At 52.9% G+C, this 14891-nt stretch overlaps 1 protein-coding gene across 4 annotated transcripts in view; it reads left to right on the top strand.

Moving 5' to 3' along the window:
- KLHL3 (kelch like family member 3) overlaps positions 1-14891 on the top strand; it is a 74317-nt gene that overhangs the window by 18224 nt on the left and 41202 nt on the right. For 3 of the 4 annotated variants that reach the window (XM_029050788.1, XM_029050787.1, XM_029050784.1), the window contains exons 3-4: positions 907-1034; positions 5411-5532. In XM_029050788.1, the coding sequence (XP_028906621.1) occupies positions 907-1034; positions 5411-5532 (250 nt within the window). The remainder of the gene's footprint in view (positions 1-906; positions 1035-5410; positions 5533-14891) is intronic. The other variant, XM_029050785.1, reaches the window with a different exon arrangement.

The raw sequence follows: 14891 nt of genomic DNA, 5'->3' as shown, positions 1-14891 counted from the left end.
CTTTCCCTGTCCATGATCTCACCCTCTGTTTGTACCCGGTTTGCCCTCACCCCCCTAGCATTTGGAGAGTAACCTCTTTCTGCTACCTTAAGGGGGGAGTGGCTGGTCTAGGGAGCCTGGAGAGGAAGCTAGTGGCCACGCACTCTCACGCACCCCACTCCTGACCTGCTCCCTCCTCACTAGCACTACACCTACTCTCTGAGGAGGTGGGCAAGGGGCCAGTGAATATGATTTTGCAAACCCAGAGCTCATTCTCTTTGGGACCACCATGAGCCTCGGCCCCTTAGGACCCTCTCTGTTCTGGGGAGGTCCAACTGGTTCCCCGCCAGGCTCTCTCTGAGCAGCTGGCTGTCCTCTGAAGTCTCCCCTGGTTCCCGATCTGTCCATAGCTGGACATGGTGGTCTCCCAGAAGGACCTTCACAGCAATGACTCTGCATTCTCCACATTGGATTGCCTGTGCATCTGTCACTCGCAGGCTGCTGGTAGCACACGGACTTGTCAATCAAGCGATTGACCAATCTGTCCATTCTCTATGTTTTCCGATTTCCTGCTGAGTGCAGATCACTGAAATAAGCTCCTTAGAGCCACTGGAGCACAAGACACACATCCTTGGCCTTCCAGGAGCTCACAGTCTAATCCAGGGAGTCAGACACATGCAGGTTATTAAACATTTAAATTGGTCAGTTTTCCTCTGTCTTGAGGAAGGGCAGTAGAAGAGGTTCAGAAAACCCCAAATTTTCAGTGCTGCCCGCTCTAGGAATTCCCAGGAAATTTGGGATTGGGATGTGGGGGAGAGGGGGCAGCCATGATTCCAGTGAGGGGGACCTTGCTGGGACCCGAGGAACAGGCCCCAAGCTCCCTCTGCTGCGTATTAAAACCCTGCTCTCACCCTTGCTGCCTTTCAGTAAGCAGATGCTGTGTGATGTGATGATTGTCGCTGAAGATGTGGAGATTGAAGCCCATCGCGTCGTCCTGGCAGCCTGCAGCCCATATTTCTGCGCCATGTTTACAGGTACCAGAGCTGAGAGCGGAGGTACCCACCAGCAGCTGCAAACCAGAGGGGGAGGCTGGAGGCATGGGGGTCCAGGCGGGGAAGGGTATGAGCTCTTGGTTGGCTTGGAGGTGATGCTACTATAGAGGAGAGAAGACTAGAGAGCCATTGCCTAGCTGGGGGGGGCACCTCCTATAGTCTGGGAGGTGACGTGCTGGCTCTGTCTGGAATAGAAAACTGTGGGTTGGTTGTTAAGGATGATGATGATGGCAGACAGCCTGTCATTGCTAGTCTTGGTCCTCCCATTCCCCCTGCGATGGGAGTCGCGTGGCTGAGTGTGGGCCAGGGGCGTAGAGGTCAGTGCTGGGGGTTCGACCCTCTGTCCATCTTTCTTCTTGCCTGGTCTTTCCCTGCTGCTCAACACCTCTGGTCTCCTGAGGGCCAGTGGGACATTGCTGTCTGCATAACCCCTTCTTCTGGAGCAGCTCTTAGCACTTAATAACAATAATAATAACAACAATAATAAGTTGTTGTATTTGTTAAGTCCTTACTATGTTTTGAGCACTGTGTTAAATCTTGAGATAGATACAGTATAAGCGTATCAGACACAGTCCCTGACCACACAGGGCTCCCAGTCTAGGGTGGGATTGGGAGAGCAGGTATTGAATTCCCATTTTATATATGAGGAAACAGGAAAACAGAAGTACGTGACTTGCCCCAGGTCACACAGTAGACAAGTGGTGGAGTCCAGATTAGAACCCAGGTCTCCTGACTCCTCAGCCCATGCTCTATCCACTAGGCCAGGCTGCTTCCCTACAGCCCAGCTCATTGACCCTGGGAGAGGCAAAGCTTCCAAGCCTGTGTTCCCCAATAGGGATGCTGAGGCCCAGAGAAGTGAAGTGGCTTGCCCCAGCTCTCCCAGGAACTAGTGGTCAGCAAGAGCAGATTGTTGGCCTCTGTCCTCCCCTGTTGCTCTGTCCACAGTGCGACCTCACTCCTGGCTCGAGCAGCGACTTCCCCACCAGAGCTCACAGTGGGGATCCCTGAGACTGGGGCAAGGGGTGGGGCATCTCTACTGACTGGACCGGTACCAGCCCATCTAGCCATTGCCCAGGCCGAGGTGTGGGTCGTCTGCACTCTAGGGACCAGGGGTGGCTGAGGATGACCCGATGTTTGGGGGGGTGGCAATTGAGATCCTCTGGGAAAGGGCACAGCGGTGTCCATAAGTCTGGACTATGCACTTAATGCATCAATGTCACCAGGAATGTTCTCCTGCCACTGTCCTGCAGAACCTGCCACTGCCCAGATTTCAACTTCCACATGATCTCTGCTGCAAATTCCTGTGTACTCCTAGGGACACTCGCCTCCAGGCTAGCCTCCCTGCCTGGCCCCTGGGAAAGGAAGGCCCTGATACTCTGCCCCCACCATGGCCTCAGCATTCTCTGTCGAGTAACTCCTGTAATGTGGGATGGTCACTGATAGCCCTGGTGTTGCGGAGCCCTCAGCTGCTCCCTGATTAATCGACTGGTCCCACCACCGTGCTGCTTGGTTTGGTCTGAAAGCCCCAACATCTAGGGAAGGGTCTGTTTGCAGCTGAAGCAAAACGTCTTCTTTTCATAAATTCGCTTCCCAGGGTGTGGTGGAAGTACCTTGGGAGAAAACAGGGCACAGGCCAAGCTGTGTGTAATAATAATAGTGATGGTATTTGTAAAGCACTTACTATGTGCTAAGCACTATACTAAGCACTGGGGTGGATACAAGCAAATCAGGTTGGACACAATCCCTTTCCTACATGGAACTCACAGTCTCAATCCCCATTTTACAGATGAGGTAACTGAGGCACAGAGGAGTGAAGTGACTTGCCCAAGGTCACAATGCCAGGATTAGAATTCATGACCTTCTGATTCCCAAGGCCCATGCTCTATCCACTATGCCATGCTGCTTCTCTTGAGGCCTAGCAGAAGGAGCACCTGGGACTGGGAATCAGCAGGCCTGGTTTCTAATCCTAACTCTGCTGTGAGCCTGCTGGGGGCCCTTGGGCAAGTCATTTACCTTCTCAGTTTCCTCATCTGTAAAATGGGGATGAAATCCCTGCTCTGCCCACCTCTTAGATTATGAACCCCATGTGGGACAGGGATCATGTCTTATCTGATTTCCTTAAAGCTACCTCAGTAGTGAAGACAGAGTGCTTTGGAGCAAAATAAGGGTTAAGTAATGGAGAGAACACAGTACCGGCAGTCAAGAGACCTAGATTCAAGTTCCAGCTCTGTCACTGGCTTGCTGGGCGACCTTAGGCAACTCACTTAATCTCTCTTCCCATTACCTGAAAAATAAGATAAAATAGATTACGTAAAATAGATTGTGACTATGGAACGGGGTCTGTGTCAAATCTCATCAGCTTTTGATTCCACCCCAGTGCTTAGTACCTATATAATAAGGGCTTAATAAATAGCATTGTTATTATCCTTGCTATTATTAGTCTAGACTGTATTCTCGTTATTGGCAGAGAAGGTATCTGCTAATTCTGTTGTATAGTACTCTCCCAAGCACTTAATACAGTGCTCTGCACATAGTAAGCACTCAGTAAATACGACTGACTGATGTACATATAATTGTGTGTATGAGAATCTATGTACCTATGCATCTGTGTGCATGTGTGCACTTGTGTGCATGAGTCAGGTATGCCTGCATGTGTATGCCTGGGAGGCTGGCTAGAGGGGCCACATTATCTTCGCCTTATCACCCCAGCTCTTCCAAACTCTAACTTTGGACTCGTGTCCTTTCTGTGACCAGGCTCCGTGAGGGTCAGGGGTCTGGAGAGTCTGAGGAGTGTGACGGGATGCTGACATTTGTCCTGCTGGGCTGTGGAGGGGAGAGGCCACCACAGACCTCTTGCTCCAGGGAGCAGAGCAGAGCCCAGGAGTGGTGGTGGGAGCCCAATCGTGGGCTGGCTCCTGTCGTTCCTGAGAGATTGTGATTCATTCATTCATTCATTCATTCATTCATTCATTCATTCAATTGTATTTATTGAGCTCTTACTGTGTGCAAAGCACTGTACTAAGCTCTTGGGAGAGTATTATACAACAATAAATGGACACATTCTCTGCCCACAATGAGCACGGGGGAGACAGACATTAACATAAATAAATTACAGATATGTACATAAGCGGGGATCCCAGCCCCTGTTTTGCAGGGGCGGAGCAGAGATCTGGGCAGAAGGCACAGGCAGGCTGGCAGCTGGGAGGTGGGAGAGCGGAGCCCACACACTGTTCCCAGCTGGTGGAGTTTCTGTTCCCTTAGCTCTGAGGCCTGGATCTACAGAGGGAGAGGGAGAGCGAGTGAGTGGCTGTCCCCTGCTCTGACAGTCCTCTGACTGAGGGCAGGCCTGCTCTCCCATCCCCCCTTAGCTGGTCAGTGGCAGTGGGTCTGGGGGCATTGCTACTGTGAAAATCATCCTTCGGTTGCAGGATGGGGGAGCATGCTGGGAAAAACCACATCCCTGGAGCATGCGAGCTGGTTACACGAGGTTCTCCTGCCAGGGCTGGGCCCCATGGGGCATGGAGATGTGGCCGCAGACTGGACAGGGAGCCTGGGATGGGTGGGCGGGCCTGGTGCCCAGTGTCTAGCTTTCACTTTCTCTCTGTGGGCTCTGGCAGCTGCCTGCTGCTGCCGGAGATCCCTGGGGTGAGCAAGCACCCTCCCTGGGCTCCTCAGAGGAGCCCAGTGGCCCCCAGGGACCCATCAGAGATATGCCTGGGCTACCCAGGTCTCAGACTGGATCCTCTAAGTCATCCGGTGCCCAGGGAGGGGATGGGACCCGGCACAGACACCTTTAATGGTTCCCTCCTCAGGGAGGGAACAGTTTACGGGTGGAATCCAGGTTGTGGCAATGGATGGGTGGGCACCTGAAGGCTACTGAAGAAGTGAGAGACCTTTGGCCATGGGTGTCATGCCGGTGGTGTGGGCTGAGGGGTCGTCAACGGGTCATCAGCTCCCAAATAAGCGGGTTTAGGCAGATCTGACTGGCAGCTACCCTTTTGTGAGGCTTTCAAGCCTGTTTCTCTGTGTCAGGGGTTTTGTGGGGCCCTAACCAAGAGACAGTTTTTTCAGGGTGCGGGGATGGACAGGGGCCAGGCCCAGCCCTGTGGGAAAGGTCATGGTTCACTGCTGTCTGAGTTTCTTCCAGCATGTGGTGTCCGAAGCCATGCTCAGCTCTTGGGAGGGAAGCAGAACCTGCTGGGAGTGGGGCCAGAACTGAAGGTCTGTCAGTTATTGAGGGGGCTGAGCCTGGGCGTGTCAGTTATCTTGGGGGCTGGGGATGGGGGGGACTGTCAGTCGGGGGGGTAGGGTGGCTAATGGGGGAGGAAGTATTGTCAATACAACTTATTTTCCCATTTATTTTCCCATTTTGGCCTCAGGTGACATGACAGAAAGCAAGGCCAGGAAGGTTGAGATCAAGGATGTGGATGGGCACACCCTGAGCAAGCTGATCGACTACATCTACACAGCTGAGATTGAAGTGACGGAAGAGAACGTCCAGGTAGGCCACCGGGCAGCTCCACCCCTGCGGGAGACACTCATCCCCTGTGATCCTTCCTGGAATGGCCTTGTGAGCTCAAGATCACCTCAGCCTCAACCGGCCCTGCTGGAGGGTGGGGAGGGAGGAAGAGTAGGAGACAGATGGTGGGAGAGTCGGTCAACCTGCTGTGCCCTGGAAGACCTCATCTGCTCAGCCTGGGGACTCACTAAGCCTGATGCCCTTTGACTTCTGCCTCGAGACTGATGAGAGCAAGGTCTGGTCCAGTGCAGCCCTGTACCTGCACTTCTGCTGTACTGGGGTTAGGGGGCACAGGTAGGGACCTGTGGGGTGGGAGCCACCACTGGCGGGGAATTCAGAGTGGAAGGTGGGAGGGGTTGGGAGACTTGGCTCGTGGTTGTACCCCCAGACCTCAGGGAAAACAAAGAGTGAGTTGGGGGCTCTTGGGACCCATGGGGTCTGCTGGACAGTTCTGTAGATTCTGGCCCTGCCGTAGGTGGGGCTGGGCTCAGGAGGGGCTCTGAGGTGGGAAGACAAGGCAGAAAGTGGACCGGAGGGGTTCTGGCCGATGACCTTTGGGAGGAAAAGCCAGCTCTTCCCCTCGTCAGCCTATTTGAATTATCATCTGGGTCTGACCACACGTTCTGGGCACGGGATGTTCAGCTCACCCACCCTCTGCCCCTCACAGCTAGGGCCTCCTGACTTGAAGGGAAACTGGCCCCTCTTCCCCCTTCCACAGATCCCAGCTTCTCTCCCCAAGCTGGGGACCAGCCTGTAGGCTGCTGGAGGAAGTTTTTCAATGATCTCTCCGGGCGCCAGTTTACTCATCCAGAGAATGATTCAGGGCTAACGTGGACCTTTATTTGGCAGGAGAGACTAGAGCCAGATTCTTAAAGTATTTTAGCCAGCGGCTGGACCATCCAGGTCCTGGCCTTGTGTCCTACCCCTGCTGGAGGGGAAATAGAGGACTCTCAGGTGCCCTTCCCGTTGGTCTTCAGCTGATGACGTCTTGGGTGGGGGTGGCTAGAGAAAAGAGATCTGGAGACCTGAGTTCTCCTCCCAGCTAAGCCTCTGGCCTGCTGTGTGACCTGGGGCAAGTCAGTTACCCTTGCTGGGCCTCAGTTTTCTCATCTGTAATATGCGGGTGAGGCATCTGCTTTCCCTCCCTCTTAGATTGTGAGCTCTGTGTAAGACAAGGACTGTGTTTGATCTGGTTGTCTTGTATCAGACCTAACTCTTAGCACCATACTTTGCACAAAGTGCTTGATGAGCCCAATAATAATAATGATAATAGTAATTATTAACCTAGCAGTAATATTAACGAAATGCCCAGTGTGAATATTTTAGAATTCCACTTGTCCTGTGCCCCATTAAGAGGGGTAATCCAGAGTTGACACAGCAGAAATGATAGTTCAGGTACAGGTAAGCAGGCTGAGGGGTGGTGGGGGGTAGCAGCACCATTTCAGGAGCCCTAAACCAGTAGGTTCGCTACCCTCTGACCCACTGAACAAACAGGGGGCTCTGCTTAATGATCCCAGCTGGAACAGTCCTGTAAATTGGAAGTCAGGGGTGCCAAGCCACCGTGTGAGTCTTCTGCCTTAGCCTCAGCCAGCCTGGCTGAAGGGAAGGGACAGAGGGTGAGCCAGGGACAGACCTTGGGTGCCTAAGAGTTGCATTCTGGGATGGGGAGCTGGACTGAGTCTCCCTGAGGAACGGGACCGTTGGGTGTCCCCCAGCCTCCTGTGGGAGGCTTGCATTCTGGGATGGGGAGACCGGGACGGTGGGCGTCCCCTCAGCAGAGGCAGTGGTGCTGGCAGGCATTTCCTTTTGTTATTATTGGAGGAAGCGGAGGCTCAGGAACGGGATATCCTCTGCGAGCTTCCAGGCTGCGGTGAGGGTGGGGGCAGGGCAAGGAGAATGACAAAGAGCACAGTGGCCATATCCCGCTCCAGGAGTCCAGTCTCATCTCCCTGGCAGGCCATGTCAGGTCTGTTTGGCCCAGCCTGGAAGGTGGACAGGTGGTGAACACTGTGCTCTGGCCCAAGCCATCGTCCAGCTTCGGAAACGGGTGGGGCTGCTGGCCACTGACCTCCTGTTGTAGGCCCTGTTTGACAGAGGATGGGGCATACCCTTTCCCTTACCCTCCTGGCCAAACTGCGGTCAGGAGATCCAAGGAGCTGCTCAGGGGCACCGGAGAGGACGGAACGGTCAACGGAAAGTCAGACCACCAAACAGTGGAATATAGGCAGCGATTCCTGTTGCCTCTGGCCCCAGAGACCTGCTGTTCTCTGGGATTCGCCTCAGCTGGCTTCAGGCACCTTTTTGAGTGGGACTCCATATTTCCTTAGAGCCCCCTTGGCTCCATGATGGGATCATCGGGAGGTGGAGCTGGCTGCCTGAGCCTTGGTTTCTGCTCACCTGTCCAAGCCTCATTTCCCTAAACTGCAGAACCTTTAGAATAATGGTGATATTTATTCAGCACACATACCGGGGCCTGAAGCTGTGCTAAGTTCTGGGGTGGGTACAGCATGACCAGATCAGTTATAGCTCCCGTTTCACTCAGGACTCCTGGCTCAGAGGATGGGAGAGAGCAGCTATTTTGTGCCCAGTTAAGAGGAGGAAACTGGGGCCCAGAGAGGTTATGTGGCTTACCTCAGATCACCTAGCAGGCTGATGGCAGAGCCAAGACTAGAACCCAGGTGTCCTGATTAACCCAGTCTTAAGCTCTTTCCACCAGGCTAGAAAGGGCCAGAAATCCATTTACTAACAGGCAATCCTGGTCAAGTAAGGGGGCATGGGGCAGGTGGGGTGACTAATAGCAAAGGCCAAAGGCTGCTTGTCCTAAGGATGAGCCACTAGAGTGTTGTGAAAGCAGAAGAAGATGAGACAGACTGGGAGAAAATTACTCCAGCCTCCATCTCCCCAGCCAATTGGGCAAATAGTGGGCAAATGGAAAATTCTGGGCAGTATTATTTAGATAAGGCTTACAAATGGAACAGAGGTGACTCCCAAAGGAGTTACTGATCCTGCCTCGTGGCAGGCGGCTTGACTTTGGTCAATGAGTGATATTTATTGGACACTTGCTGTGTGCAGAGCACTGTTCTAAGCCCTTGGGAGGGTATAATAATAATAATGATGATGGTATTTGTTAAGCACTTACTAAGTGTCAAGCACTGTTTTAAGCGCTTGGGTAGATACAACCTAATCAGGTTGGACACAGTCCCTGTCCCACATGGGGCTCACAATCTTAACCCCCCATTTTACAGATGGGTAACTGAGGCCCACAGAAGTTAAGTGACTTGCCCAACGTCATACAACAGAAAAGTGGCTGAGCTGGGATATAGAACCTATGACCCTCCGATTTGCAGGTCTGTGCTCTATCCACTACACCATCCTGCTTCAGCTGGTAGATGCGATTCCTGCCCTTGTGGAGCTTACAGCTCAGCAAAGGAGACAGACACAAAATAATTACTAATAGGCGGACAAAGAGAATAGCCAAATGGATATGCAGATGAATATGTTAGTAGAGTATGGCAGTCTGAATGTAGAGAAAGGTTACGTTGTGAGGGCATAAATGTCAGGATGGAAGCTGGGAGGGTCTGACATGGGGAGAAGAAAAATGAATTGGGGAAGTCCTCCAGGAGGAGGTGGGCTTTCAAAAGAAGGAGGGATTTGAATTAGGAGGAAGTTCCAGGCAGGAAGGGAGTGTGAACCAGGGATTGGAGGTGGGAGGGTCAAGAGTGAAGCATGATGAGAAGGTGAACTTGAGCAGAATGAAAAGTGCCAGCCTGGGGCAATGGAAGAACACAGTGGGTAAGTAGAAGGGAGAGAGATGGATGGTGTGGCTTAAAGTAGACAGTCAGGGGTCAGGGGCAGAGGAGGTGAGACTACAGGGCTGGCAGGATAGATTTATGAGTCATTCACACAAAGGAAACCTTGGGAGCCTATGTGCTCCAAAAGGAGAGTGAGTGTAATGTGTGGGGAGAAAAAAGGGGCCCCAGGCACACCCACTGGTAGGGAGTGAGAGGCAGGAAGAACTGGCAGAATACAGTCACTTTTATCCTCTCCTGCCTCGATTACTAAATCAGCCTCCTTGCTGACCTTCCAGCCTCTTGTCTCTTCCCCACTCCAGTCCATACCGCACTCTGCTGCCTGCATCATTTTTCTACATAAATATTCAATGTGGCTCAGTGGAAAGAGCATGGGCTTGGGAGTCAGAGGTCATGGGTTCGAATCCCAACTCTGCCACTTGTCAGCTATGTGACTGTGGGAAAGTCATTTAACTTCTCTGTGCCTCAGTTACCTCATCTGTAAAATGGGGATTAAGACTGTGAGCCTCACGTGGGACAACCTGATTGCCCTGTATCTACCCCAGCACTTAGAATAGTGCTCTGCACATAGTAAGTGCTTAACAAATACCAACATTATTATTCAGGACATGTTTTCCCACTTCTCAAGAAACTCTAGTGGTTGGCCATTCACCTCCACATCAAATAAAAACTCCTCACCATTGGCTTTGATGTATTCACTCACCTCACCCGCTCCTACCTCACCTCACTACTCTCCTACTACAACCCAGCTTGTAAACTTTGCTCCTCTAATGCTAACCTTCTCACTATACCTTGATCTCATCTACCTCACCATCAACTCCTCACCCATGTCCTCCCTCTGGCCTAGAACACTCTCCCTTCCTCAAATCCTACAGAGAATTACTCTCTCCATCTTCAAAACCTTATTGAAGGCACATCTCCTCCAAGAAGCCTTCCCTAAGCCCCCTTTTCTCTTCTCCCACTCCCATCTGGATCATCCTGACTTGCTTCCTTTATTCACGCCTCCCCGCCCCAGCCCCACAGCAATTATGTACATATTTGTAATTTATTTTATGTATATTAATGTCTGTCTCCCCCTCTAGACTGTAAGCTTGTTGTGGGCAGGGAATGTGTCTGTTCATTGTTTTATTGTATTTTCCCAAGTGCTTAGTACAGTGCTCTGCACACAGTAAGCGATCAATAAATATGATTGAATGAATGAATGAATGGTGGAAGAGTTCAGGCAGCTTGGTGTAGCTTTGATGGCCCAATTAGGCTTGAATGACCAGGTGATGTTCTGATGGAATGGGGCGGGCTCAAGCAACCTGATGCAGCTTGGATGGTCCAGTGAGGTTCAGGCGACTGGGGTGGCTCAGATAGCCAGTTGAGATGCTGACGGCCTGATGAGATTCAGGTGGACCAAGGCTTGCTCAGATGGCTCTGGGAGGTTCAGGTGGACTCAGGTGAACTTGGGCAGACTGGTGCTGCTTGGATGGCCTGGTGTGGTTCAGGTGGACTGGGGCGGGCACAGGCAACCTAATGTGGCTTGGACATCCTGGTCATATAGATTGGGGTGGCACAGATGGCCCCATGAGGCTTGGACCACCTGGTAAGATTCAGTTGGTCAGGGGCATAAATGGGCAGCCCAGTGCGGGGCTCGTATCGCCTGGTGAGGTTTAGGTGGATGGGGTGATCCCAGGTAGCCTGGTGTGGCTCAGGTGGCCTTGTAAGGTTCGGAAGACTTGGTGAGATTCAGGAGGACCAGGGCAGGCTTGGGTAGCCTGATATGGCTCACATGACCCAGTGAGGTTAAGGTGGACCGGGGTAGGCTCAAGCAGCCTGGTGTGGTTTGGACGACCTGGTGAGGTTTAGGTGTACTGGGGTGGGCTCAGGTGGCCTGGTGTGGCTCACATGGCCCTGTGAGGCTCTGATGGCCTAGTGAGATTCAGGTGGACCAGGGCAGGCTAGGGTGGCCTAGTATGGCTCAGACAGCCCGTTGAGTTTCAGGTGTACTGTTGGGAACTCAGCCTGGTGAGGTTCAGGTGAACTGAAATGGACATGGGTAGCCTAATGTGTCTCCGACAGCCTGGTAAGGTTCAGGTGGACCAGGGTGGGCACGGGCACCCCAGTGTGGCTTGGGTGGCTTGATGAGGTTCAGGTGGAGTGGGGTGGTACAGATGGCCCCAAGAGGCCTGGACAGCTGCCTGAGATTCAGGTGGACCAGAGGTGGAAATGGGCAGCCCAGTGCAGCTTGGATAGCCCAGTGAGGTTCAAGTGGACCAGGACAGGCTTGGACAGCTTGGTGCAGCTTGGATGGCCTGGTGAGCTTCAGATGGATCAGGGTGTTTCAGATGGTCTAGTGAGGCTTGGATGGTCTGGTGAGGCACAGATGAACCAGAGCAGGCTCAGGCAGCCAGGCTTGTTTGACTCTGATGTCCCCGTGAGGTTCGGACAGCCCAGTGGGATTCAGGGGAACTGGGTGGGCTTGGGTAGCCCAGTGTGGCTCAGAAGGCCCGGTGAAATTTAGGTGGACCAGGGCGGGCTCGTACAGCTTGGTGTGGCTTGGAATGCCCCTTGTGGCCTGGATGGCCCCGTGAGGCTGAGACGGTCCAGTGAGATTCAGGTGGACCAGTGCAGGCTTGGGTAGCCTAGTGTGGCTTGGACAGCCTAGTGTGGCTTGGACAGCCTAGTGAGGTTCAGTTGGATAGGGTGGACCCAGGCAGCTTGGTGAGGCTTGGATGGTCCTGTGAGGCTCAGATGGCCTGATGAGATTCAGGGGGATTGGGGCTGGCTCGGGGAGACTGGTGTGGCTCACATGGCCCTGTGCGATTTAGGTCAACCAGGGTGTTTCAGAAGACCCCATGAAGCTTGGATGGCCTGGTGAGATTCAGGTGGACCATTCATTCAATCATTCATTCAATTGTATTTATTGAGCACTTACTGTGTGCAGAGCACTGTACTAAGTGCTTGGAAAGTGCAATTTGGCAACAGAGAGAGACAATCCCTACCCAACAACTGTCTCACAGTCTAGATCAAGGTGGGCTGGGATAGCCTAGTGTGGCTCAGATGGCTCTGTGATGCTCAGAAAGACTGATGAGGTTCAGGTGGACCAGGGCAGGCTTGGGCAGCTCGTTATGAGCAGGGAATGTGTCTGTTTATTGTTATATTGTACTCTCCCAAGCGTTTAGTATAGTGCTCTGCTCCCAGTAAGCACTCAATAAATACGATCAAATGAATGAATGAGTGGTGTGGTTCGGATGGTCCTGTGAGGCCAAGACAGATTGGTGAGGCTCCATGAGGCGACAGTCTGGCCCAGTCAGGCTGAGAGGCTGAAGGAGGAGGCTGAGTTGGTGCCATCCCCTGAGGAGGTGCTGGTGGGGAGTGTCTGCCATCTTGTTCTCTGTGTGCCCATTCCTTTTTAGGCCCTGGGTGTCTCTGAAGGAGCCTCTCCCCCTCCCCCAGCATTTTCCAGGGGCATTTGACACTTTCTCTTTGCCTAGCACTTGGGCAAACCTGGAATAATCAGTTTGGCCCAGTCCTTGTCCCACGGGGTACTCCCAATTCAATTGGGAGGGGAGAGCAGGGAGCTTATCCTGTTTTACAGCTGAGGAAGCAGAGGCTCCGGAGGTCAAGTGACTTGTTCAAGGTTACCCAGAACACTAGTGGCCAAGAAGGGGCTAGAGCGCTGGTCTCCTGACTCCTGGTCCAGCACTCTGTCCCCTAGCCTGGATGGCAGGAGCCTGGGTACATTGTGTCCAGAGGGAAGCCTGGTGGCATTGTGGACCCCTGGCTTGCACTGCTCCATTCAGATAAATGGGCAGCCCTGCCCAACCTTGCTCCTCCTCCACCACAGTGCCGAGTCTTCCTTCCTGCGCTGCATAGAGTCAACTGATCCAGTCTCTGAGAGTCCAAGGGCCATGTCCCTCTGGACAAGGTTGGCCTCTCCCCTGGACAGCCCAAGAAATGGAGGCGGGCTCCTTTCTGGTCTCTGTCTAGCCTGCAGAAAGCCAGGCTTCACTTCGTGTTTGGGAAAAAAAGAAAGAGAGCGGCAAGAATGGTTAATGATACCTCAATTTACCCAGCGGGAGTGGCTAATCTGTTCCTGGAATCTGTGGGCGCCCAAGCCTAGCCGACCCCAGGTTAATTGAGTTTCCCATTTTATGGCTGCCTGGTGGGGACAGGGCATTATCCTGCCATTGGTTGGGCCTGCAGGCAGCCCAGGGTGGAGGGGGTGGTGTGTGTGTGTATGTGTGTTGTGTGTGTGTGCGCACATGCGTGTGCACGCTTAGAACTTGTTTTCTGCTGGAATGAATTAGTAGCTCAGAAAATACCCAAGGACACACTGCTAATTCACAGCTGACCTGCTGGGAGCCTGAGATGGAAGAGGGAGGGGAGGGGGGAAGAGGAGAGGAGAGGGAAGGAAGATGAGGAGAGGTCAGAGAGCAGGAAGAGTTTCCCCCAGTGGTCGGGTCAAGTGAGGGAGATGTCTGATCTGGGGCTGGTCTCTCTGCAGGTTGTGGGGGTGGGGAGATTGTGGCGGGGGAGGGGAGAGGTGGGGGGGGAGAGGAGGGTTAGAGGTAGGGGAAGGAGAAGGGAAAGGTAAGAGGAGGCTGGGAGGGAGAGAGGTAGGGGAAGGAGGAGGGAAGGGAAGCGGGGGAGAGATAGGAGGGAAGGAGAGGGAGAGAAGGAGAAGGAGTGGAAGTGGGGAGGGGGAGGGAAGGAGAAGTGGTAAGGGAGAGGAGGAGGAGAAGAGGAAGGGAGGGAGGAGAAATAAAAGACACTAGTACAAAGAGGCCGGACCTGGGATCAATCAATCAACCGATCAATCGGTGGTATTTATTGAGCACTTACTATGTGCAGAGCACTGTACTAAGCACTTGGGAGACTACAATACAACAGAATTAGTGGACATGTTCCCTTCTCATAAACTACCTACAGTCTAGAAAGGGAGACAGACAGTAATGCAATTAAATAATTTATAATATATAAAGATATGTATATAAGTGCTGTGGGGTTGGGGGTGGGGCGAGCATCAAAAGTCCAAGGGTCACAGATCCAAGGGCATAGACAACGCAGAAGGGAGAGTGAGCTGGGGAAAAGAGGCCTTAATTGGGAAAGGCCTCTTGGAAGAGATGTGACAATAATGCCTTGGAGGTGGAGAGAGTGGTAGTCTGGCTTCTGTGGAGGGGGAGGGGGCTCCAGGCTAGGGGGAAGACATAGGACAGGGGTTGGCGGTGAGATAGATGAGATCAGGGCATAGTAAGCTAGTGCTAGAGGAGTGGAGTGTGCAGGCTGGGCTGTAGTAGATCAGTGAGGTGAGGTAGGATGGGGAAAGCTGATCAACTGCTTCAAAGTTGATGGTAAGGAGTTTCTGTTTGATGCAGAAGTGGATAGGCAGCCATTGGTGGTTCTCGAGTAGTGGGGAGACATGAACTGAATGTTTTTGTTGAAAAATGATCTGTGCAGCAGAGTAGAATATGGACTAGAGTGGAGAGCGATAGGAGGCCAGGAGTTCAGCAAGGAGGCAGATGCAGTAGTCCATGTGGGATAGGA

This window comes from Ornithorhynchus anatinus, chromosome X1, assembly GCF_004115215.2.
Source record: "Ornithorhynchus anatinus isolate Pmale09 chromosome X1, mOrnAna1.pri.v4, whole genome shotgun sequence".
Classification (NCBI taxonomy): Eukaryota; Metazoa; Chordata; class Mammalia; order Monotremata; family Ornithorhynchidae; genus Ornithorhynchus; species Ornithorhynchus anatinus.
The sequence above is the reverse complement of the archived record's forward strand: the minus strand, read 5'-3'. Positions and strand labels throughout refer to the sequence as shown.